The sequence below is a fragment of the Podarcis gaigeae genome (assembly GCF_964106915.1).
Source record: "Podarcis gaigeae genome assembly, chromosome: 5".
Classification (NCBI taxonomy): domain Eukaryota; kingdom Metazoa; phylum Chordata; class Lepidosauria; order Squamata; family Lacertidae; genus Podarcis; species Podarcis gaigeae.
In genome coordinates this window covers 56,781,644-56,808,753 of record NC_139681.1, presented here as the reverse complement: position 1 = coordinate 56,808,753, position 27,110 = coordinate 56,781,644, and the positions used below count along the sequence as shown (strand labels likewise).

At 39.2% G+C, this 27,110-nt stretch overlaps 2 protein-coding genes and 1 long non-coding RNA gene across 3 annotated transcripts in view; 2 read left to right on the top strand and 1 right to left on the bottom strand.

Annotated features, from left to right (window-relative positions):
- Nucleotides 1-19,098, top strand: part of LOC310844211 (uncharacterized protein) — a 62,734-nt gene extending 43,636 nt beyond the window's left edge. The window contains exons 2-3 of the mRNA XM_083738086.1: nucleotides 16,771-16,832; nucleotides 17,347-19,098. Of these exons, the coding sequence (XP_083594212.1) occupies nucleotides 16,771-16,832; nucleotides 17,347-17,458 (174 nt within the window). The 3' untranslated portion in view covers nucleotides 17,459-19,098. The remainder of the gene's footprint in view (nucleotides 1-16,770; nucleotides 16,833-17,346) is intronic.
- LOC310844222 overlaps nucleotides 1-27,110 on the bottom strand; it is a 399,653-nt gene that overhangs the window by 284,906 nt on the left and 87,637 nt on the right. The window lies entirely within an intron of this gene.
- The window catches only part of CNNM2 (cyclin and CBS domain divalent metal cation transport mediator 2), a 111,424-nt gene that overhangs the window by 59,195 nt on the left and 25,119 nt on the right, over nucleotides 1-27,110 (top strand). The window contains 1 exon segment of the mRNA XM_083737944.1: nucleotides 24,384-24,527. Within this exon segment, the coding sequence (XP_083594070.1) occupies nucleotides 24,384-24,527 (144 nt within the window).

Here is a 27,110-nt window from a genome sequence, read left to right as displayed (position 1 = left end):
GTGCAAAAAATACGGTAATGCATGAAGAGGTTAATACCATAGAGTAAGCTGTCCTGCCAAGCTTAGCTCACCTTGGAAGGGACTAGATAATCAAGACTTTGTTTCCTCAGACTGCCTGAAAAGCTTGGCTTGTAATGATTTCTTAACTTAGGCATCCCCAAACTCATCCCACCAGATGTTTTGGGACTACAACTCCCATTATCCCTAGCTAACAGGACCAGTGGTCAGGGATGATGGGAATTGTAGTCACAAAACATCTGGACGGCCAAGTTCTTTACTTTGCTGCATATTTTGTGATTTTAAATCTCAGCTGGGGTTCTCTCACCAAAGAGTACTTGCTCCTACCCTGGATCTTGGCATCCAGGGAATTCTTCTTTATATACCTATATATTTTCCCCTTGCCACCAGCAATGCTTAGGGGAAGAGTATAGTGGAATTAAGTTGGAAGCATTCTGCCTTTTTATGGTAAGCCAGGTTTATGTGTCATCCAAACAGGGCCGATACCTTATATCTTGCTTATATTTCTAAGGGCCTTAAAAACATAGCTGCCTCTGATTCCATCAAGCCTACCTGCCCTAAAACAAAGCACATTACACTGTTTAATATGAGGGCATTCATTACTAGGGGTACAGGGTGTGTTGGAAATAACTGTGAAAGAAAAGAGGACTTAAAATAGACACTAGACTTCTGACAACACAACAACATTGTGTTGATTTGTTTCAGCACTGAGATTTGGACATGTATTTTGGTTTAGAATTGAAATTTCCTCATTGCCTCTTCTTACCCATTACCCCACCACTTTTCCTCTCATTATTTCTTAATTTCTCTTTGTGATTTGTTTTGTTTTAGATGTTTGCTTGCTCCTGATTTGCATGTGTATATATGTTTTGTTTCGTTTTTTGAGCCACCTTCCTTATGTAGCTGAAATATGATTTCTCCCCTTGTAACTTTTCCTTGCTCTTGTTTTGGTGAAAATTTCTAGGTTAGGATGGGTGTTTATATAGTAAACGATTTCTGTATTTTTGCTTTTGCTATTGTTAACACCCTTGATCAATAAAAATTCTTGAATAAAAAGTGTTAAGTAGGCTTCTTTGGCAGTTCATTAAAAACAGTTATGTAACTTGGAAATATTTTCCCTTGTTGCTTGGGTCACTTAAAATTAGACTAGGCAAAGCCTAGAACACGCTGCAGGGTATGAACAATCCTTTCCTGGCGAAGGTGATGGATGGTGTGTACTATGTGGCTTAGTATTTTCTCACTTTCTGCCTTGCCTGTGTGTGTGTGAGAGAGAGAGAGAGAGAGAGAGAGAGAGAGAGAGAGAGAGAAATATTTGTTCATCAAATTGAAACTGTTTGTAATTTCTCAATGAACCCCTTTGAATCCATTGAAACAGCTAAGAAAACAAAGTAACTATTAGGCAACTGACTATAATTTTGTGGCTGGCTCTTTGCATTTCTTCTTTTTTAAATTTTATTTAAAGTTTTTGTGACAGAAAAAGAAGTAACAACCACAATCATTCAAAATAATTCAAATTACAAACATAATCATTTTACTTTTATATCACATTATCAATAATTTTCCAAATACTCACCCCCCCCAACTTCCCCTCACCCATGTGAGATCTTATTGGCATTTGTATTATTGTTTCTTGTTGTGTTAGCAGTTATTTATACTTAATAGTCATATCCTTTATAATATCATATTGTAATGCAAGTCTTTCCTTTTACGTTTATGTTAAACGTAATTTCCATATCCATATTTTTTCATATACAGTATATCTCTACACACTCCCACTCTCAATTTTTTGCTTGCAGCAGCCTCTAATTGATACCGTTAATTTTTCTATCTCCTTAAATTCACAGATCTTAATTCTCCATTCTGATAATTTTCCTGTTTTCCAATTTTTAGCCACTAGTAATCTAGCCGCTGCTGTCACATAGAGGAATATATTCTTTTTATCTTTGGGGATATCGTTGGTTATTATGCCTAACAGATATGCTTCTGGCTTTTTAAGAAGTGTGCTCTTACATATTCTTTTCAACTCTTCATGTATCTTGGTCCAAAATTGTTTAATCACCTTACGCCCCCACCACATATGGTGCATTGTTCCCACCTCCGCTTTTCATCTCCAACAAAGGTTTGAATATTTTTTTATAGATCTTTGCCAATTTTACTGGGGTGAGGTACCAACGATAACACATTTTCATTATATTTTCTCTTATCAAATAACAAGATGTGAAATTTATGTCAACACTCCATAATTTTCCCCACCTATCTAAATGTATTGTCTTGCCCAGATCTTGTGACCACTTTATTGTTGTTTCTTTTATTACTTCATCTTTCAATTCCCACTCAAGGAGTAGATTGTACATTTTCGATTTTTTTTTATTATTTGACTGCAATAGTTCGCTTTGCAATTTAGAAGTTTTCTGTTCAAAACCTGTTTTTTTATCTTCCTTAAACAAATGGACTATTTGATGATATTGTAGCCAACTATTACAGTAATCCTTAATCTCTTCATATGGTTTTAGTTTTACAACACCATGCTCTTTTATTAATAATTGTTGGTATGTTGGCCATTTCTTTTCCATATTTATTTTTTTTACCGCTAATACCTCTAGTGGAGACACCCACCAGGGTATCTTTGGTTCCAGTAGCCATCAATAATTTACCCATACTTTGTATAAGGGCTTTCTAATTATATGGTTCAAGAAATCCTTAATTACAGCCACCTTTGCATTTCATTGAATTTTTTGTGCAGTATTGTCTAACTGAGGCTTTTCATTATTATAGTTACTTAGAAAGAATGCAGTCAAAATTAAACAGCAGAGATTTAAACGAATTATGCCTTAATGTAGCACCCTATATGTAAGCAATAATAATAACAACAACAATAACAACAACAACAACAACAACAACAACAACAACAATAACAATAATATATTATTATTTATACCCCGCCCATCTGGCTGGGCTTCCCCAGCCACTCTGGGCGGCTTCCAAAACAATATTAAAATACTGTAATACATAAAACATTAAAAACTTCCCTAAACAGGGCTGCCTTCAGATGTCTTCTAAAAGTCTGGTAGTTGTTGCCATCTGGTGGGAGGGCCTTCCACAGGGAGCGAGCCACTACCCAAGTTCCCTGTAACTTGGCTTCTCGCAGTGAGGGAACCGCCAGAAGGCCCTCGGTGCTGGACCTCAGTGTCCGGGTAGAATGATGGGGGTGGAGACGCTCCTTCAGATGTACTGGGCCGAGGCCGTTTAGGGCTTTAAAGGTCAGCACCAACACTTTGAATTGCGCTCGGAAACGTACTGGGTGCCAATGTAGGTCTTTCAAGATGTAGGTCTTTCAAGGTCATATGTACAAATTGGAGGCCTGCCTGGTTTCTAGCACATAAATCTGATCTGATCTGACTTTTATTAAGTCCAGCAATTTTCAGATAATTCATTGTATCCTTTGGAATCATTTTTAAACAGTGATGTGGGCTAGGCATTAAGAGGTTGAATGCACATAATTTAATTATTGATGTTCATGAATACAATGACATTATTGATACCTGTAATGTTTGTTGGATTAGCTGCAAGATCCCATGCAATCCCTTACCTTAAATTTAAAAGTATATACAATAGGGAAAGGAGGAAGGAACAGAGCATGCAGAAAAAATAGTAACAAAACCCTGTACAAGAATGTTGGTCTAACTGTTCTTACATTAGGCAGAATTAACACAAAAAACTTACTCTCATTGGTCACCTCTGGGGTTGGCAGCTTCTGGCTGCCAGTTGCCAGTTGAATGGGATCAAGAGTACCAAAGAATGTCAGCAACAGTCCTATTTTAAGGGCTTTTGACGGGTGATTCTGTCTAGCCCACAGAATGAGTCCTTGCTGCCAGGAAAATGGCCAGGCATGACATAGAGCAGGGATGATTGCAGCAATGAGAGCACTGAACAAAAGAGAAAATAATTTTATTATACTACTGTGAATTGTATATTCAGCTTAAAACTATTTTCCAAACAGACATGCACATCATTAGGAACATTTTCTGGCTTGTTTGTTAACTGATGACAATTATAATTACATATTTAGACAGATGAGTCCCATTTCAGCATTTTCGCTGGGGGATTGATTCAAGTATTAATAATTCTGGTTCTAGAGCACTTTGTGCTCAGTGTTTAATTGCTTTAGAAAGAGAAACTCTGATGATTTCCCTAAAAGATCAGAAGAGATTATAAGTCACTGGTATGACAATGCAGACAATGATGATCGGCTGATTGTATGCCACCTGTGCCCATTTTTGGATAATGTAAATCTGGCTATGGTGATCCATGCCATAATTGTATGTCTAATCATGTCTAGATCATTGCATTGTGTTTTGTGTAGGTCTGCCTTTGCGTACTTGGAAACTTCAGTTGATCATAATGCAGTGGGCAGATACAGTAAACAAGGGTTGCATACAGGAAGCATATAGGAAGTGTAAGCTCCCTTATTGATAAAGCTACACAAGCTGCTTATTGGTTTCTGGGCACAATTCAACATGCTGGTGATGACCTTTAAATTCATACACGATTTACAACTGAGTTACCTGGAACACCAGCTTTCCACCTGTTGAAATCACCTTCAGAGGTCCTTCTGCGTGTCCCAACATACTCTGGAATATGCTTGATTGGGACTTTCCTGTGACTGGACTTAGGCCATGGAACTTCCTCCTGAAGCCCCTGAAGACCTCGTGCTGCCTTCCTTAAGCCAGGTAAGCAAGGTGCTGGGTTTTCAGTGGGCTCTGACATCCTAGTTAGGGCTTTCACAGCTTTGGGAAGGAGGTGGGAGGGCTCTAGGATTCGGCCAAAGCATCGTGCCTCCTTCCCAAACCCCAGTGCCTCAGTTAGCCAGCTTTGGGGAGGCAGCAGAGGGCTGGGGTGTGTGTTTGTCAAATTTTGCCCCCCTTTTCCTGCCCAGTACAACATCAGTGTGCGGACCATGGATTCTACATTGAAGTTCTCTTGTGGCCCACTTTGTATGAAATGTTGAACTGCCCTGAGCTAGATCTTAAACCCATGTAGCCTAGGACACCCTCACTGGGTGGCTGGTGCTGCTGTCTCTCTCAGCCTCAGCCCTGGTGAGTCTTTTATTTCAGTTCACTCACTCCTATATGTCACTTCTGGCTCTCCCAGGATTGTTAGCTGTTGCATTTTTGTTGCCAGTGGCATTGCAATGACCTCTTTGACTATACAACTTGCGTTGTATGTGCTTAAGCTTTATGTAGAATTGTCACAGACTGTACTTCTGCATTTTATGGCCATTTACAGCTCTTGGTTTTGAAAGAATGAAAACGTATTTATGCATACACACACCTTGCCAACTGATAGTCTGATGAAATGGACTCTAGTCCACAAACATTTGTGCCACAATAAACCTGTTAGTCTTTAAGGTGGCACAAAGCTAACAGAGCTGCCTCTCTGAAAGTCAAACCCCCTTCCCACTCCTCCAATACATTTCAATTCTCCAACATGGCTTTTGGTGCTATCTACAGCATTGATATAAGGGACGCGGGTGGCGCTGTGGGTAAAACCTCAGCGCCTAGGACTTGCCGATCGTATGGTTGGCGGTTCGAATCCCCGCGGCGGGGTGAGCTCCCGTCTTTCGGTCCCAGCTCCTGCCCACCTAGCTGTTCGAAAGCACACTTAACTGCAAGTTGATAAATAGGTACCGCTTTATAGCGGGAAGGTAAACGGTGTTTCCGTGTGCTGCGCTGGTGCTGGCTCGCCAGAGCAGCTTCGTCACGCTGGCCATGTGACCTGGAAGTGTCTCCGGACAGCGCTGGCCCCCGGCCTCTTAAGTGAGATGGGCACACAACCCTAGAGTCGGACACGACTGGCCCGTACGGGCAGGGGTACCTTTACCTTTTACAGCATTGATATAGACTGGAGAGATCTGATATGTACTTCTGTCATTTATCTCACATGAAAACATAAATGTGCTGCTTGTTTACAATCATAGCTTAGACCTTCAGTGTTGTCTGTACTAGGGTGGCGTTCCCATTTTATGTGGGCTGTATCCAATTAGGAAATACTATAAAACCAATTAAAGCAGGAAACCTTGATGATCAGACACATTAAGACATGTGGGGAAAGTTCATTCATCTCTTGGCAACCTGATGGCTTAGTAAAGATATGAGGATAGTTAGGGCCGACTAAAAAAAAATTTGTTGTGTGAACAAACCATCACATACTATTAACTAGCAAATATAGCATTTTCTCATGTAAATACTTCTTGTTCAGTCTTTGCTGGCTCTTTCTCACACTCAAGTTGCCGCCTGATGCTGTAGTCATTGAGTGGCATGCCTGTATGAACTAGTTCTTACTACATAAATATTGGAACATAGGAAGCTGCTACTGAGTCATACCATGGGTCCATATACCTTAACTTTGTCTACACTAACAGTTGGCTACTCTCCAAGATTTTACAGGAGACTTTCTCGGCTCCACCTGTAGATATCAAAGCTTGATTTGACTTTTATATGCAAAACAGGTATTCTACCACTGTGCTATGGCCTTTCTGCATATGATACTTCTGCTGTGATAGTGTGAGACATGTAATTTTATTCCTAAAAACTTCAGCCTCCATCCCTGCCTTTGTGCCAGCCCTAGTCGAGTTAAATAGCATTCAGAGTACTTACAGGAAATCTTACTATTGTGTTAGAGAATTACCTTCATAAGTTACTGATCACTTACTAAACTTTAGAAACACATTTTCACTATAAACCTAAACTTCCTTGTAACAAGCTTCTTTGCAGTAGGTATGTCAAAAGAAAACTGGTTAGCAACTTAACATTGTCCTTTTTTTCTTAATTCTGAAACATCTGCACATAACTACAAGAAGCTTTGAAAGGGGTCAAGAAGTCCATTCTGCTACATAGCAGTTTTCCTCACGGCAAACTTCTTGTCACTTACCTACAAGCATGCAGTATGCTATAATGATTTTGTACATAGGCATACCTAGTGAAACATTTCAAATGGAAGGTCAGCAATACTTGTTCATGGAGTCCATGGTGTAAAACAGGTAGAGCCTGACGCAAGCAGTGCTGCCTAAATTGCTCTGAATGGAACAAACTTGCAGGCAACTTTTTCCACCTGCAGCTTCATGTTGAAGCCATTAAGCCAAATGAACTTAAACTGCTGGAAAATTGCAACAGCAGTGGAAAAGAAAAAGGTCAGTGCGAATTTCAGGGGTTAACAGGTAAACTGCTTATTTGACACTTGGGTGCTTTTATTATAAATAGTTTTAAACTTCATATATTATCTAATATTGCTTTGTAACATATTCTACATGTGTTTCAGTTACACTATCTTTAAATGAGATGTTTCCATATGTTTCTGTTTGTGCAACTGAACTTTCTTGCCTCTGCTATGCTGCGCCTTGTATCTAGTGAAGAGCTGCTCAAACCTTTCACATTGGTGACACAAGTTTTAGACATGCACTGTGACATAGTAATTCAGTTTTACTAGCAAACTGGAGGTTTGTGTGGCTTCAGTGCTGATAAAAGTAAAATACTGAAAGGATTCTAGACTAAGTTTTGTAGTGTTGGCTCAGGAGATGTTGCAAATGGTGATGACACTAGGATGACAGTTAGCTTTTTGCATGACAATTAATTAATGGTTGAATATAATAGAAAGACCAAATGAATACAGTCATACCTCTAGTTGTGAACATGATCCGAGCAGGAAGCACGTTCGCAAACTACAGCGTTCGCAGCCTGAAGCGCTGTGTCTGTGCACACGTGTGATGTGATTTGGTCTTCTGCGCATGTGCATGACATCATTTTGCGCTTCTGTGCATGCACAAGTACCAAAACCAGGAAGTAACCCGTTCTGGTACTTCTGGGTTCGGCACGGTCCGCAACCCAAAAATGCACAACCTGCAGCATTCATAACACGAGGTATGACTGTTTTGGTGCATTTTTTGGCTTAATGCTGAAGATTTGTAGAATTGTTCTCGTTCCTGAAATGCAATATTGCTTGGGGCAGAAGGAGAGGCAGTGTGGTCACCAGTGGCAATCTATACAGTTTAGAGCTGTTTTTAAAAGCAGGTTAATAGTTGCATAGTAGAAATACTAAAGGATCATTTAGAATGGATAGTTGCATGCTTGCTCATTGGAAGAGTTCCTCCATAAGGAAAAGCTGCAGTGTTTCACCAGATACACTCTTGTCTATCATCCTTTGTTCAGAAAGAGAATTTAGATTATATATTTTTGTTTTGATAATTGATTTCCAAGTAATAATACATGAATATTATTTGCATCTCTGGAACAGTTACAGGTATAGCCAGTCTTTCTCCATAGGTAAGGCTTCCAACACTTCCAGATAGGGCTTCCAACAAATGAATGCAAAATCACTTATTCCCTCATAACAAGCACATTTCTGTAACTGTCTTACCAAGCCCAAGTATTTTTTTCCCCTTTCAGTATCTCTGAATTGTGGGAATCAAGTCAAGTAAGACTTTTTACCTACTTACAGTAAACATCTTCCTTAAATAAAGGATAACTTCCTTAAGCTCTGTTACCCACACCTATCCTCACTGTCATAGTATTTAAAAGAGGACTTTTCTTCTTCAAGTTTCCATGGATATAATGGTAATCGCTACCCTGTGGCATGAGAAATCTTAGAATTGTTGTCAGTGCTGGGCAGATGAGATGGGTAGAATCTAGACTACTAGCACTTTGGGACCCCTGACCGTTAGGTCCAGTCATGGATGACTCTGGGGTTGCGGCACTCATCTCACTTTACTGGCCAAGGGAGCCGGTGTACAGCTTCCAGGTCATGTGGCCAGCATGACTAAGCCGCTTCTGGCGAAAAACAGCAGTGCACAGAAACACCCTTTACCTTCTTGCCGGAGCGGTACCTATTTATTTACTTGCACTTTGATGTGCTTTCGAACTGCTAGGTTGGCAGGGGCAGGGACGGAGCAACGGGAGCACACACCGTTACGGAGATTCGAACTGCCAACCTTCTGATCGGCAAGCCCTAGGCTCTGTGGCTTAACCCACAGTGCCACCTGTGCCCCTTGGGGGAAGTACTACTTATACTAAAAATAAACTCTTTAAATTGAAGCTGATATGTAAAAGTTTTAAAAGCCTCTATCACACATGCACAAATCAGTGCTCCAGTGCCCCACCTTGGTTATACCATTTTGTACCACAAACTATTTTTTTGAATGCCTTTTTGAACTTTTGCTGTTCAAATTGCAAAAACTGCTACTCTGCAATGATGCAGGTCATCTAGATCAATTTTTTTTCATGTGATGTACAATTGGCATGTGATCCACACACTCATTTTTTTAGTATTATATTTACATTTAATCCTTTTAATCTTTGATCTTTCATAGGCATGTTTCCTGTTCACACCAATGGACAGTCCTTGATGGAATGTTTCCATGCTATGTTTTTGGGTCATTTCCCCCACCTTTCATCCCTTTTTTTTATTCTCATGTGAGATCTTTCTGCCTTTTGTACACACCTTAAAACAATCCACTTTCCCTCCTAGGATATAAACAAGAACAAAAGTTGTCAGCTCCTAGTTATTGTGCTTCACTATGGACAAAATGGAGCTTTGTGCTTTTGGTGGTGGTAGGGCAAACATCTATTGCCGTTTTATTGTTTTTAAGAAAAGAATTAGTACAAAGGTCTTCTGCAAGACTGATATTTAGCTATATTGAAATTCTGATGGTGGTCTTTTGCCATACCACTATATTTAATTCTGTTTAAGTCCCAATGTGTATACTACAGATAAGTGTGACAGCTAATTGTACAAGAAGCAGAAACCTCAGAAAGATTTTTTTCTAGCAAAATTTATTGATTCATTTAGTTAAAAATATTTATTGCATGCACTTAATCATAATAATCTTGGGGTGGGGTGCAATAAAACCTAGCATTCAAGTTGTTAATAATAATGGAGAGAACAGATAAAACCAACAAATAATGCCAATGTAAGAACTGTAGAACAGTCTCTGTTTCAAATTTAAGCTGAGCAGCTAATAACAACTCCCAAATGCTTGAGTAAGCAAGCATGTTTTTATTTGGTACCAAAATGAGAATGGTGGCTGTGCCAGCCCTACCTCAGAGGGGAGTGCATTCCATAAACTTGAATAATTCACCACAAAGAAGGGTCTCTCACATGTCCCACATGATAACTCACAGAGGTGAGATGCTGAGAAGGGTCTTCCCAGAAGAACTTAACATGAATATCCAGGAGATTGGGGTTTGCCCAATCAATAAAGGTGCACCACCGGTTCGTACAGGGATTTCCTATAATATTTAGATGATAGATAATCATTGTTGCCATACTTGAATGTCTACTTCATAGAATTGTAGAGTTGGAAGAGACACTGAGGATCGTCTTTTCCGACCTCCTGCAATGCAGGAATATGCTGCAACCTTGACATTATCAGCACCATGCTCTACAATTCGAAATACACACACACACACACACACGTCCAGTAGCACCTTAGAGACCAACTATGTTTGTTCTTGGTATAAGCTTTTGTGTGCATGCACACTTCTTCAGGTGCCACTGGACAATTTTTTAAATATTTTTAAATATATTTTATATATTTTGACTGCGTCAGACCAACACGGCTACCTACCTGAATCTTGAACTACCATTGTTTCTTCACTGTTCAGTTCTTGGATTCCTTATCAATTATCTGTTGAACTGAGGTCAAGATGGACTTGATCCTCCACAGAAACTTGATTATAAGACCCTTGAGAGTAAAACTTGTATATTGTAGCATTATTCCACTGTGGTGAGTTTATAAGCAACACACATTTTCCTTTTGAAAGCCTCATATTTAGATTAAGAATACTTTTGGGGGGCCCAAGAGCCATTCTCAGACAGTGTAGTCAGGCTTGCTTATCTACCCCACAAAGACTGCATGTCTAAAGGAAATGACAGAAATAGATACATTTGTTTCCAAAACACAACCTTTTGGTCTAGAGAAAAGATACCTGTCTCTTGGGAAAGATGAGAAGGCTCCCATCTCCTCTATCTGTCTGGGCTCAAGGCCTTATAATCCTTTGTCTCAAACTGCTTATCATTTACTAGAAAAACATTCCAGCATGTGTATGTTAGCATCAGAAAAGATGGAAAGATTGATGTCCTATGTAGAATCTTTATTTATAGGAAAATGGAGATGAACCAAAATAAGATGGGAAAATGCAAGTCTTTAAATACTCTGGGAATGATGGAAAATGGGTGGCTTGCATTGTCCCCAGGGTTCAGGAGACTTTCTCATGAACAGCTTGTAGGAACCCAGTGGATAGTTATTTCTATCAAATTCAAACCATTCTTGAATGTAAAACGTCTTTAAATGGTGTTAAACTTTATCAGACACTATTTTCTGCATTATGCTTCTGCATTTCAACTACGTTGATTGCTCAGTTTTTCAAGCATATATCTATCAACTTTCCTTGGTTATAGTTCAATGTGACCAGCTATAATTTAAGTACCCTGCTTACCTATTTCTATTATGCTGTCATTATGTGTTGACTCAAATTAAGAAAGGAGAGTTAGAAACTGAATAATTGGTTTCAATCTGTTTCAAATTTAGGAATTTTGCTTTCCCCTGTGCTTTCCCTCCCAGCTTTTGGAAGGTAGGATTTATTTCTAGTATAGTGCCTCAGCCTTGTGTCTGGGAAGAAAAAGCCTGGGAAGAGAGCGGTACCTATTTATCTACTTGCACTTTGACGTGCTTTCGAACTGCTAGGTTGGCAGGAGCTGGGACCGAGCAATGGGAGCTCACCCCGTTGCGGGGATTCGAACCAGCTACCTTCTGATCGGCAAGTCCTAGGCTCTGTGCCACAGCGCCACCCGCATCCCTAATGGATAAGGCAGGCCTGAATAATTTTAAATTTTTGTTAGGGCTTCCTTCCATTGGCCTGTGCTTCCCATCAGCCTCTGGTTGGCCACTGTGAGAATAGGATGCTGGACTAGATAGGCCTTTTATCTGGTATAGCAGGGCTCTTTGTAATGTTTGTATGATACTTCTCAAACCATTGCCAGCACTCAGGAAACAATGGAAGAGATAATTGGAACAGATTTGAGCACTCCTTCCTGTTTATGGAACACTCTCAATCTTCTCTCAGTGGCATTGGTGAACATTTCAAGCTGTAGGGAGTTAGAATACTGACTTCTTCACAGTTGAAAGTCCTGTGCCATTGAATCCAATGGGTTGGCTTTTGAGCATGAATAATGTAGGATATCACCAGCTATGGGCTACTAGCACAGATAACCATCTAACAATGTGGGAAATATGGCAAAGCCTTACTACTTCATATGGTGAATATCATATGGTGATGTTATTGGCCTTTATGATACCTTTGAACACATGATAGAAAAGTTGACCGCATTTGTAGTAATATGACTAGCAGCCACATATTAGAAATCCCTTATAACATAGTAATGTGGACTCGTTTTCTGTAAAATTTTAATAGTTCTGCTCTTCAGTTTTAAAATCCACTGAATTCCAGAGGAGGAGGAAATTGCATTGCTAACAGCGGAGCTTTCCAAACTCTGTGTTGCAACGTGTTAGTGTATCTGCTGCAGTGTGTAGATGTGTAATGCAAACGCTCCTCCCAGGGCTGGAAATGTGTTAGTTTAACCTCTGGTTCGCTAGTAAAACTGAATTACCGTGTCGTGAAAATAAATGTGTCACGAACATGAAAAGTTTGGAAAGCTCTGGCTAACAAGGGTATGATGTCAGGCTCAAATTACAGAGATGTAGCCCCCAGACCTTCACTTTTGTCCCTGCCCTTCTTAGCTACTGTTTTTTGACAGCAGGGGGGCATTATCTAGCTAAAAATGAGAAGCTGGTGTAGGGACTTGTGGACTTTATTTAGGGGTTCCTGTCTTTCATAATTTGAGTATTGTGTGATACAAAGTAGAATGTGCTTTTAAGTTCACAATCACATAATTAATTAAGCTCAATAAATAAATTACAAATTGGAAACACATTCTCTTTCTCTCTGTCTTCATATTTCTGTAAATGACCAAGCGTATTTTGCAATTACTTTTATAGAAACAGAAATATTTGTCACATTTTCTAGTGGTGGGAAAATATGAGTGGAAAATAATGTGTTTTGTTCTGCTGGGACACTAAGGTAAAATAGCTATCTGTGTAATCTGAATCCTTTTTTTAGTGCAGAAATAAACCATAGCCCCACTGTGAACTTGAGAAATATTTCCTATTTGTTAGAATTACGTGGCCTGTTTGTGTGACCCGTATTAAGGAACTGATGTTGCCTCACCAATCCTTCAGTATGCCTTGACTTGACTGACAAATATTAAACAATACATAATGAATGTCAGAGGAGCCCTGCTGGATCAGGCCAAAGGCTCATTTAACCTTGACCCATCTAATCCATCATCCTGTTCTCACTGTGGCCACTCAAATGCTTATAAGAAGCTGGCAAGCAGCAACAGCACTCTCCCCATTTGTGATTCCTAGCCTCTGGTATTCACACAGATGCAATTAAGCAGCACGTTGTATTTGGTCGTGTGTTCATTGCAGTTGGTGTTGTTTTCATTCCGCTACAGTTCGGATTCTGCTAAAACCTATGTTGTCTATCTTCCTATCTGCTATGGCCTAAACTGCTGTAATTAATTGTGGAATCAATTATGGAATAAATATAAATACAGTTCAGTGGACAAGAAATTTAAAAGATAATGCATAAAATCATATAATAATTTACATGCTTGCAGATCAAAAAAATAATAATGTAGTGAGTATTGCTTGTATTTGCTTAAGTGATTTCTATTCCTGACCTCCAAACAAGCAATTATGGCAATTTCTATTTCTAAAAGAATCAACCAACAGTCCTAGGTATTCAGAGGCATAAACCTCCAAGTGCATGTAGAATATAACCAATGGCTAGTAGCCTAATATAGTTTCATCACCCATGAATTTGTCTAATCTGCTTTTAAAGCTGTCCAATTTGGTAACTGTCCCTATACTTTGTGGAAATGAATTCCATATAATGCAGAATTTTATACATCTCTGTCATGTCTCTCTTTACAGATAGGTAGCCGTGTTGGTCTGCCATAGTCAAAACAAAAAAAATTCCTTCCAGTAGCACCTTAAAGACCAACTAAGTCAGTTCTTGGTATGAGCTTTCGTGTGCATGCACACTTCTTCAGATACCTCTCTTCAGATGTCTCTCTTTATTTGCCTTTTTCCTAAACTAAAAGGTCCCAGGTGTTACAACTTTTCCTTTTAGGGGAATTCCAATTTTGTAGGGAAATAGCAATTTTGGTTGCTCTTTTATGACCTTTTCCCAGCTCTACAATATCCTTTTTGTGGTGAGGTGTCCAGAACTGTATGCAGTATTCTAAATCACCCCCATCATATATGAAGAGTAGAAAAATGTAACCATATTAAAGGAATATGCTGAGTATTTTGAGACATAGATGACATAGATGATTTATTTATATACGTATACATCTGATTATTTCCTTTTTCTCCATTTAGTTTGTTAGTCTTACATTTACTGAAAACAGTACTATATTTGTTGTTTAGTGCTCCTCTGATTAACTTTATTTTGGTTACCCTTGACCGGATACACAGTTGGAATCCAGCGCTTGGTTGTTTTCAGTCCTTGATAAACACTTCCTTATCTCATTTGCTTTTATTTGTAGCTAAAGTTTTGAACATGTAGTATTCTAACTAATTGTTGTTGGACTCACATTTAATTCAAGTTCCTGATGCCACTTTTTACAGCACTTTTTTTGTATTGAGAAAATCAAAAGAAAGCTTCCTGCTCCCTCTACTGGTGATGGTCTTGATTTTTAGCTTTGTTTCACTTGGTAAATTGATGGCTGATAAGTGAAGAACAACTTGTACAAATATGGAAGTACTAACATGTAAATTCCCAGCGGGGAGAAATGCATCTTTTCTGAACTTACCAAACAATTTAATTTATCTTGGAAATTGAAGGCCATGTGGGAAGATTAGAGCAGTAGTAATAGCCAGCAAGTTTGGAAAACTCAGCAGCCAGAGGATTGGAGAAGATCAGTCTACATCCCAATCCCAAAGAAAGCAGTGCCAAAGAATGCTCCAACTAGCGCACAATTGCGCTCCTTTCACACGCTAGCAAGGTTATGCTTAAAATTCTACAAGGCAGGCTTAAGCAGTATGGATTATGGAGGAAACTAGAGAGTTCCAGAAAAACATCTACTTCTGCTTCATTGATTACGCAAAAGCCTTTGACTGTGTCGACCACAGCAAACTATGGTAAGTTCTTAAAGAAATGGGAGTGCCTGGTCACCTCATCTGTCTCCTGAGAAATCTCTATGTGGGACAAGAAGCTACAGTTAGAACTGGATATGGAACAACTGATTGGTTCAAAATTGGGAAAGGAGTATGACAAGGCTGTATATTGTCTCCCTGCTTATTTAACTTATATGCAGAATTCATCATGCGAAAAGCTGGGCTGGATGAATCCCAAGCCAGAATTAAGATTGCTGGAAGGAATATCAACAACCTCAGATATTCAGATGACACAACTTTGATGGCAGAAAGTGAGGCGGAATTAAAGAACCTCTTAATGAGGGTGAAAGAGGAGAACACAAAATATGGTCTGAAGCTCAACATCAAAAAAGCTAAGATCATGGCCACTGGTCCCATCACCTCCTAGGAAATAGAAGGGGAAGAAATGGAGGCAGTGAGAGATTTTACTTTCTTGGGCTCCATGATCACTGCAGATGGTGACAGCAGTCATGAAATTAAAAGACACCTGCTTCTTGGGAGAAAAGCAATAACAAACCTAGAGACCATCTTAAAAAGCAGAGACATCACCTTGCCAACAAAGGTAGTTAAAGCTATGGAGGCACACGATGAAAGGTCTCAGATGATGATGATCTGGGTCTGGGTTGGTTCATATGGGAAGAGGCGGTCCATGAGGACTGTGTGTGTAGGATTTGGGAATGTCACAAGGGGAGTCATTGTGCTACTGCTGTGTGGTACAATACAAATGATACAAATTCAAAACATTTCAACAGTATTAAAAGCCAAATACCAAAAACATCCGTGTTCCTGCCCAAAAGGCAAAGAACATTGCCTACAAAAATATTAAGAGAAAGCAAGAATACTGAAGGATGGAGGGGCAGCGCATCCTGTTTTGCTGTTTCAGGTGAAATGGGAACTGCTGCTGCAACTGTCACTACTCCCTCCACCACCATGCCTGCTGCTGCCAATACCACCAGATCTGCTGCTGCTGTGTGCTCTGTCAGGTGGCGCCAATTTGAGGCAAGATCATGCCATTTTGGGTGAGACGTGATCTTGCCCGAAATTGCTGCTGGTGGCATTGGTGCCTTACCCTGCCCAATGGCTGTGCTGGCTCTCCCTGGTTGGAGGTGGGTGGGCAAAGCAGGTGGAAAAGCATGTCCTTGATGGTTCCTGCAGGCTCTCCCCTGTAACAATGCCTGTCAGGCAGGCGGCAGCTCCTCTTTAGAAGGGTTCCTAGCTTCTGCTAGACTATGATATACTAATTTTGTCTGCAAGTTCATAGAAACTGTATAAGCATGAGCACTGAAAGTACTGTCTACCACTGCATAGCCACCGGGGACAGCCATCATTGTAACTTCTGAAGCCAAGTACAAATACTTTTTCTGAGCATCTTTTTAGTGTAAGCATGGAGGCCATTTCTTCAAAGAACCTACTTCTTTGATGTTCCTGAGAGATCAGAACCCTAAGACCTGGACAGCTAGCATTGTACTTCTTTACAGGTGGCAACAAGACAGAGAAGGCCAGCACAAGAGACAGCACTGCTCGTGATATTTAACTCCTGGTAAGCAAAACTATGTTGTGCTGTTTTACCTTCTATATTTGTCATGAACTACCATTTTGGCAGTTCAATTGGAAAGGGACATTTGACCACATATAATACATGGCTTTGGGATGAAATAATTAAAGGAGAGGAAGGGAGGAAGGAATCATAATGATATCACAATATGATATCAGATGATATCTGAATCAGAATAACCATAATTCCACATTTATCCTACTTGTTTTTGTGTCTCATTGATATACCCTCACCATTTATTTCTTCACAAAGCTGAGTTTCTTTTCTACTTGGCTCTCCTTGCCTTGTTCTTCCACTTTCACCTCACTCCCCCCCCCCAGCCCTGTTTCTTCCATCTCTGTCCTTGAACAGAAGTATGCATATGAGTTGCAGAAGGTGTCCCTTGGGTTCATCTACTTGCTGTCATGTTGACATCTTTAGTTTTTCCTTACTTTTTAGGAGTATGTGAGACAATATCTACTGTTCTTTGTCACTTAACTTTCTCTGTGCTTTTTTCCAGCAAAGTGTCTGACTTGAGGATTACAACCCATCACTCAAGAAATATGGCAAGAGAAGGAAAGGCAGAGGAAAGAAATTTTACATTGTCTCCCTGCCAGAGATGTGCCTCATGAAACACCAAAGTGACTCCTCAGCCTGAACTCAAAAGAAATGATGAAACAAATATCAGACCTGTGTCCTGGCAAACAGGACAGCTGTCCAGAAATGGATGCTAAAGTTTATGGGTAGTGTGATAGAGAGTTCTTAATTTGCGCTAAAGTTCTATAGATGTTTCAAATAGGATAACATCCTGGGTGCAACAACTGGTACTAATAATTTACTCTACTTTGCTATGGTTCTTGAAAATGCAGGCTATATTTTGAATTCAGTCCAAAGACCAGTAGGGAAAGAGACACAGCCCTTTTGCTGTGGCTGGCAGTTACTGTTTTAAACACTGCTAAAGATCCATTGAGGGACGCGGGTGGTGCTGTGGGTTAAAACACAGAACCTAGGACTTGCCAATCAGAAGGTCAGCGTTCGAATCCCCGCAACGGGGTGAGCTCCCGTTGCTCGGTCCCTGCTCCTGCCAACCTAGCAGTTCGAAAGCACGTCAAAGTGCAAGTAGATAAATAGGTACCGCTCCAGCGGGAAGGTAAACAGTGTTTCTGTGCGCTGCTCTGGTTTGCCAGAAGCGGCTTAGTCATGCTGGCCACATGACCCAGAAGCTGTACGCCGGCTCCCTCGGCCAATAAAGCGAGATGAGCACCGCAACCCCAGAGTTGGCCACGACTGGACCTAATGGTCAGGGGTGCCTTTACCCTTACTAAAGATCCATTGCATTGCTAACTTTATCCACTGGAGCAATCTCCATTGTTCTGTGCTGTACTGTACTGTTCAGTGCACTGTTATTAAGCATGACAAATAAAGTAGCATCAAATTCCATTTGTCTCACTGTTGTTTGTAGCATGTAATGCAGGAGTTAAATTGATGCCTTTGTTTAGTGGAACATATATCAAATACTGGTGACTGCTGGCATACTTTGCGTGGCTACATCCAGACATTTTGGTAGCCAGTGAATCTATAGTCAGCCAAACCTACGTTTGACAAGTATTCAGAACTTGCAAAGATTTGAAGCTGACTTCATAGAATTGTAGAGTTGTAGGGTATCCTGAGGATCATCTAGTCCAACCCCTTGCAAGGCAATAATATGCAGCTGTCCTTGCTTGGTTATTAACAGTGATGAACAGCTTTTTATCTTGCCTCAAAATGATAATTATCATTGATTAATGTAGAAGACCTGGTGAAGGTTCCTTTAATATTGTGATGATCTATGGATCCACACTACTTTCCCCCTTATGTTATTGCAGGAAAGCTATGTTGGTTTATGTAAAAATTAGAAGGAAAGAAGTGCAACACTAAAAGGAAGAAGGAGGCAGACCTCAGAGAGTGTCAATAGAAAGCAATGTGACAAACTTCAAAATGTGTGGATCATTTAATAGAATGCAAATTACAGTTACATTTGAAGGCAAATGTAAATGTATTTATAATAAAGGATTTGCATGTTCTGTTGATCTTCTGATGAAATGAGTGATGTGTTATGTAACATTAGTTTCACTTACTTTGAATGTTAAGGGTTTTTTTCATGAGTACAATTCATGACAGTAATGAATTGCATTATGATTGCATGATTTGTGTTGAACATCAGTTTCCATGAACAACTGTTCTTGAAGAAATATTTGTGAAAACACTTTGTGGCATTTGCAGTCTAACAAATAAATTATCCATATAACATTCATTTGTACATTTGCCTCTCCTTTTCCCTTGGTTTTCAATGTTTGTCTTGTGTATATTTATTTGCCTACTTATTGGGCTATGGTTGGTTCATATGTGACAATTTTGCTACTTTGAAAGTATTGAAAACCTTATGTAGACTGTAAGAGTTAAGATCAACAAGTAGTTTGATTTGAATGCTTTTCATATCTAGAACTGCTATCTGTTGTGTTTAAAGCAGTTGGTAATTTAAGCAACCTATATTATCAACTATGTCTTTTAGACTGAACTCTTATGCTGCTTAAGTTGTTGGGAGTAAACACCGTTGAACTTTCTTCTGAGCAGGTGTCTAGGATTGCTCTGTTAAATTAGAAGCTTTCCACAGGCTGTTGCAGTTACCTAAAAATAATTTGACCAATGCTTTCTGAACCATATTTTCTCCTCATTTACTGTTTTCAGTGGTGCAGAACTTTTGGTATTGTTTGTTCTTTCAAAAGAATATCAATCAGTAATGTGAATGCTTGTATCAGTTATGAAAGGCTTTTCTATCGAAGCTGAAAGTGGTATCTGCATTCATTTTGCAGTTTCCCACATCTTAGTGAAACACGCATCTAAATCCAGTGACTATATGCCCAGAAGAGATGACATCCTATAATAAAGGAATGAATTATGCTTTCTTCATGTACAGGATAAAAAAAATGGAAGGGGGAAAAATAGTCCATATGTAAATATATTTAAATAACTGGAGCTTCTCGTGTTGCGCTTAGATACTGGTAGTTTTAGTGGCCTAGGTTCTTTGTGGTTTTTGGTGTCTTTGTTTCTGGGAAATAATCAGGAACGTTGTCTTTTTCTTTGCTACTCCCTAAATTGTGCCTCTGTTTATACAGACCAACAGGCACTGGCCTGGTGGGTCCTTTACACAGAAATAAATATAATTATAATAAATAATTTATAAAACTCATTAACTTAGATAAATATGAGGGACTCTAAAGAAATTGAAAGAAAAGGAACTTGGAAGTTGTCAGTTAATATTCAGATAATACTTGAAACCATCCATTCAGATCCATGATGGTAGGATTCCTATCAGAGATCCTATAGTAGCAGATAATTCAGTCCTGTAATCAAAATTTGCTGTTTCTCCTAAAGACGCCTAAGATAGTAATCAATTAAAAGTTGTAAACCAAAATTAATCCTACATAGTCACATTGAAATTCAGTTACATTTATGCACACATAATTTTGCTGTTCTTGAGTCTTTGAATTACATTATGAGCATCCTATCATATACATAAGAACTTGTAAATTAAGCCCAACTGGTTTCAAGTGTGCAGAGAATTCCTGCTGTGTACATTGCTGTATCAGGTGTAGTCATCTAAAGTTACTACTCTCCTGTTAGCTCACTGACCAGTTACAGTGGTACCTCAGATTGAGAACAGACCGGTTTAAGAACAATTTAGTTTACAAACTCTGCAAAACTAGAAATAATGTCCCAGTTTGAGAACTTTACCTTGGTCTAAGAACAGAATCCGAACGGTGGAAGGGCACCGGTGGCGGGAGGCCTCATTAGGGAAAGCGCACCTCAGTTTAAGAATGGTTTTGGTTTAAGAACAGACTTTCGGAATGGATTAAGTTCGTAAACCAAGGTACCACTGTACAACATACATAAACTGTAGCAATAACCTCAACACACAATTATTAGCATGGAAATATATTTTGTGACCTTTGGTTCTAATAATCCTGTAATTCTTACAAAAATAATATATTTGTAATTAAATGGAAAAGACAATGGTATCTTAACACACATTGTGTTTTGATTCCTAGAAAGCTATCATAGAATGGTGGAATTGGATGAGACCACGATGGTCATTTAGTCCTGCCCCTTGCAATGTGGGACTCTTTTGCCCAACATGGGGCTCAAACACACGACCCATGAGATTAAGTGTCTCGTGCTCTACTGACAGAGCTATGTATAAGTTGTAGCTGATATAGAAAGAGCTGAAGGTCACACAGTAACAAAATGAAGTGATTATTATTGGAGATTGTGGGTTTGAATAAAATATAATTTTTTGGTCTTCCTTACTTTGCCTTTTTATGCTAGTAAAAAACCCACAGAAGTGTCATGCTGAAATGTTCATATTTAATATGGAAGATCTTAGGACTGGTTAAACTTAATGGAGCTTGTCTGACATACAGTACTTACTTTACATATTATATATTATCTAGCCATGTGAAAACCAAAATGCAGTTGATATTCAAAACTACCACACCTGTCATTTATAGTCTTCTGGTGGTAAAATATTTTCTGACTTTGGTGGTGTATGATCAGGCTGGTAAAAATTAGATCTACAGTCACATAACAAACTTTGATTAGAACTTCCAGTACCTGGAATGTAGATTGGTAGTATTATAATTGAGCAAGGAAGTAATTTGTCCATCCTCCATACTTTGGAACTGTTTATTAGCATGTGCATAATTAAAAATACAAATCATTGTTCTAATAATGATCTTCATTGAAAAACAAGGTCTCTTCAAGATAAGTCTTGCTGGTGCTGTGGAGTTGGTATTTGAAGTATGTCCATCTGCATCTAAACGAGTAGCTCCAAGACAATCAGATTATGTAGTAGTTACTTTGGTGAGAATATCGCGTAAGTGGAATGGAAACTTCATTTTGAGTCTAATATTAGACCTTGCTTTGGAAAATTCCTTTTAAATGATCACAAGCTGGGAATAGCAAAAGTATTTAGCTTTCGACAGACAGCATTCACAAAGAATTTGTTTTTAACTGATTATGTTAGGTCCCTGGGAAAGCAGATGTGAAGCTTACCAAGCTGAATTGGTTTGACCTGATGCAGTGTTCATGTCAGTTGTTAGGCTCCCCTCCCTGGTCTATTTTTTCCAAGATAGCTTCATTCTTTGACCATGAGTGAGTTTGGATGGAATACTTTGAATGCTTGTTAGTTTAGTAAATCTCAGCTTCGTCCACCAATTTCCTATTGTCTACAAATGAGTTTAATAAAAGTCAATCAGACTGTTTTGATTACTTTCCAGACTATGGGCATTTTCTCAGAAGTACCACTGAGTTCAGTGAGACTTACTCCTTGGTTAAGTATGTGCAGGATTACAGCCTTACAGCCCTGCAATTGTTTACACAATGATGTGCAGATGTTTTGTTTGTTTGCTTCTTGTTTAGTCCTTTAATATCTAGGAAATGAATTATCTGAAGTGAGACAAGCTAGACTTGAATTGGTAGTTTAACTGTTCTTTAGTGAACTCTCTGACACTATAGTTTAGTGCAATTTGCTGCATGGTTAATAAGCTTTGGATTGACTTTGGTTTACCAGTGATCATTGACAGCTAGGATAGCTCAATCAGTAGAGCCTGAGACTCAGAGTCATGGGTTTGAGCCCCACATTGGGCAAAAGATTCCTGCATTGCAGAGGGTTGGACTGGATGACCCTTGTGGTCCCTTCCAACTCCACAATTATATGATTCTATGTTTGTTGTAATGAAGATCCCCCTTGTAAAACTGTGGCATTAAAATTCCCACCATTTGTATAATCAATAGATTTATTTGAAGTATACAAAATGGGTCTAACAAAAAATGTATGAGAGTGGCATAGCTAAGCTTATTTGTTCAATTATGGTAGTTGACAGTATACTGGCTGCCACTTGCCTGTGTTAAAATAAGTTATTGCTCTGCTTTTAATTCTGCATATGATTGAATTCATCTGTTTGCAAATGAACAGTATAATACAATACATCTGATGTTTGCTCATGTGGAATGTCAGTAAACTAGGAATAATTATCATCTTAGCTACAGTCAGTGTGGTGAGGTGAAACATTTTCTATTTCATAAGTTCATTAGTGATAATAAATGGATTGCCGTTGAAAATGTAAAATATTTCAAGCTTGGCAGTTTCAAGATTTCTACCTCTATTTACAAGTAAAATAAACATGCTAATTCAGATCACAGGGGCCCTCAGAAAATTTCCCAAAGCAAATTGGAAATTTACCTGTTGGCAGTGAATGAGGATGACTCCTCTTGCTGCACTTGGCAGGAAGAGCCCAGAAATCTTTTTGCCTCCTTCCTAGTCTGATCCTGCCTTCGGTCAAAGACAGTTAGGGTCCTCTTGGGTACTCAGCTGCCCCATGTATTACCATCACTTTTACTCTCCTTTCATGAGCTTTTATGCTCTGTTTCTCATCTTTGTTGGCTATGGTGTTAGGGAGTGTGTGAGAGAGTCTGACTATTGTTCATTCCCTTCTGTTTATGGATGGGGTGGGGGCTCGCATCAGCCGTCAAGTGGTTCAGGAAATGTGGAAAAGTCCCAGCTGAATATCAGTGTCTTGGAACTTGGTGAACTTTGTGCAGTTCAGTTCAGCTCAGTCTAAGTCTCTTGATGTTGGAGATCAGGGGCATGCACTTGCTGGTTCACACAGACAAACCATTGGCAAAAGCATATGTAAACGAACCGGTGGGACTTGGTCACTGGGGCCAACAGCCTTTTCAGTTGTGCTGAATACAACCTGCTCTCCTTGAAAGCTGAACAGTTAGCAGGCCTGAAGTACACCATGGCAGATTGGTTGAGTTGCAGAATCATAAATGAAGCATAGTGGCAGCAGAATCTGAGGGCGTTTTAGATGCTGCTGGATAGTTTGGGGCATACAGTCAGTGGTGGTTCTCTTTGCCACACCTGAAAATACTCGGGTCTATCTCATGTGCCTGCCATGTGCAGCTACCCAGGGGAACAGATGTCTTAAAATCCATTTCACTAGCTAGCCTGCTATATGTCTCCCAGCCATTTTGCGAGTTCCAACAAATGGTGAAGAAGGGTCAGAGACTCACAATTGATCTGATTCTTGTGGCCCCCATTGGCCATGGAGTCCATGATTTCTGGACCTGGTGACTATGACTGCGCCTGGCTGGTGGCCATTGCCACTGTGTCAAGACCTGCTAGTCCAGGGGCCAGTATTTCACCCCTGGCTAGGGCTCTTCCCAGCTGACAGCCTGGAGGCTTAACCCAATACAAGGTTGTCGTAGAATGGTTGAGTTTTTATAAATATCACCTGTTATAATTTTTGGACCAACTACATACAAGTTCTACCTGTAAACAGCTTTATGCTGATTCTAATAATCGTTATGAACTTTCAGATATAATTGTATTTTAGATTGACAGTATCCCTTTAACCATCTGCTGTTTCATTGCAGGATCCATCCATGTCATTTTGACAGCGGCTGGCTAGTGATTCTGCTATAATTTCTAATTTCTTGGTCTACTACTCTGTGCAGGTAAATCTCACTTGGCAATAGTGCAGCGGGTGAACAATGAAGGGGAAGGGGATCCTTTTTATGAAGTCTTGGGCATTGTTACATTGGAAGATGTAATTGAAGAGATCATCAAATCTGAGATTCTAGATGAAACAGATCTGTACAGTGAGTATTAATCCCCATGATTTCCCCCCTCAAAATAGTTTGGAGCCTTCCTTCAAATAAAGTTCCCTATCTTGTTTATTTTTTGAGATAAATTGCTTAAGATCTATGAAGTAGAATTGGAACTTCACTCCAATTAAAAGTGCTTGTCATCTACAGACCCCTCTGTCATGACACGCAGTCTTTTCTAACATTTTCTTTTAGCCTATCAGAACATTTTACTACTGACAGGCATTCTCTGGGGTGAATAGTGCTCCACTCAGCAATCTTAACAATTTCTTCCAAACTTCTATACTATAGGCTAGAGACAGACAAGAATGTTGTTGCACTGTTACCTCTGGTGAAACAAATTTTGCCCGTATTTGAAACAATTCCAAAGTCTCATTACTAGAGGGAAAAGTGGAGTGAGTGTAAACACCCCAACAGTAACCTCTCTTTTAAGCAACCTTCAGTTATTTGGGGGAAGAAGAATCTATCCGCAGCATAGGAAAGAGATTGATTCAGAAACACAAATAGAGAGAATCAATAACAACATTAGAAAAATACAGCACCAAAACTGGGCAATTGCCCAATATATAGTTCCTATCACACTTCAAGTAAATGAAGGAAAGTGCCTGTAAAAATAATACAGAATTACACACTATAAAAAGAAAAAACTCAGTGCTTAAAAATTGTATTTAAACAAATAGTACAGCATTTAACTGTATATACACAAAGCCAATGTATACAGTGCAAACCCTCAAATTGGGGTGGACACATTAATGGATATCTGATCTGTGTCAATTTTGCATATGTTTTTTCATAAGTCTATTCCAGCCCATTTCTACATGAATCTGCATAATTTTTTATTTAAATGTGAACCTACATTTCTAAATGTATTTTATCCTAAAATACACCGTTTTTTGTTTCTAATGCATTTTGATGTGTTTCTTGAGCCAAAAACCGTTTTGCCAAAGTCAGAGACATACAAAAATAATTATGCTGCAATCTGTATATTACTCTTGGAGAAGTAAATTGTGTCACTTTGCTGAAAATGCTGACTAGTTGAACTTATCCTCCATCCTTATACTCTAGACAGCATTAAAACTCACTATAAGAAACTATGTACAGGATTATAAATAATAAAAACTGTTGATACTCAAAACATCATTATTACATGAAAAGCATTACTTGGGAAAAGCACAGAATATCTCTCCTTTTGCTTTATCACTTTTTAAGCATCTATACATCTGTTTGTAATAAAACCTAAAACTTGCTTTAAAATGGTGGAATTGTAATTTGGTCTCTTAAAATTTAATTTAGTTGGAGACAGCTGGTTTAGGGGATAACCAGATATATACCCTGTTGGGTAGATTACTTTTTAATCTGTTTAGGTAAGCAGTGGTAGAAAAGTACCAAACAGCATTTAGTAAGTTTTCCTATGGTTGTGATATTTTTATGTTTTTTTCCTTATATTTTTGTGTGTATTGTATTGTACTGGATGTTAAGTATGTTTAAAGTGACTGTTTTAATTTGCATGCACTGTGTGTATACTGTGGCTAAATATTGTAGTGTTTTTAAATATAATCACATTGGGTGTTATCTTTTTAGCATATATAATTTTGTGTTATTTTTACAGACATTTCCCTTAATAAAGAATGTTGAAAGAGATTCATCACTCCTCTTCCATCTTTTGCCCGTTCCCCTTGGAAGAAAAGGGGCTGGGTGGGAAGAAGGTTCATTCTTATTGGCATGATCTCTTGTCCCTCACCCCACTGTAACTTTAAAAAGGAAGGGAAAAGTGAGGGTATAAGGAGAGGAATTGTTCGTTTGCTATATCTGAGTTCCAGTCATTCCGCGGAACTCTTTACAGGGGAAGTAGAAAAAACATAAATGGAACTTCACTATCTGTATGATACATAATTCCTGTGTGTGTAGGATGCAGGAAAAGATGGAAGCCCTTCTGTGAATTATCATGGGTTTCCACTTGAAAATACGTTAGGTTTGATTTTACCATAAAGGGAAAGCAATTATTCTGTAAATATTTCAGTTTTTAAACATTTGTCTGTTACAACTTTCTTCATTTCCTATTTGGTTCATTCTTCATTTCCTATGGGGTGTTAGGGGAGAGGTAGTTCCTCTGGTGGGGGACATGCCATGCTCCTTCTGGGGTAGCTTGTCCATCTTTGGTCCTCATCCTGCACTCAGCTCTCACCTGTGGCTCCTAAAAGCTGTCAGCATATGACACCAGCACCATGAAAAGGCTTCAACTTGTGGTTAAACCAGGTGAGGGTAGCCAATGGGTCTCAAACCCTCAATAAGTTAGGGGCATCCCTGCATATGAAGACAGGTTCTGGTGGATTGAGCAGACAAGACCAATAGTAGGTCCAGTGGTCAAGAATGCATTTTCTGCACATACTATAGAGGAAGGTAGCCCATCTAGGAGAAGGAAAACTCTGATCCTAAACCTCCACTGCTTTGCAGGATATCTTTGGGAGAAGAAATGCTAAGGAGTGATCCCTACACAAATCCAGAGTGGAGTCCCTAAGATGGTTGGATGGCGCCTTGTATGTTGCCTTCTGGCAAATCCTGTTGCCAAGCACATTG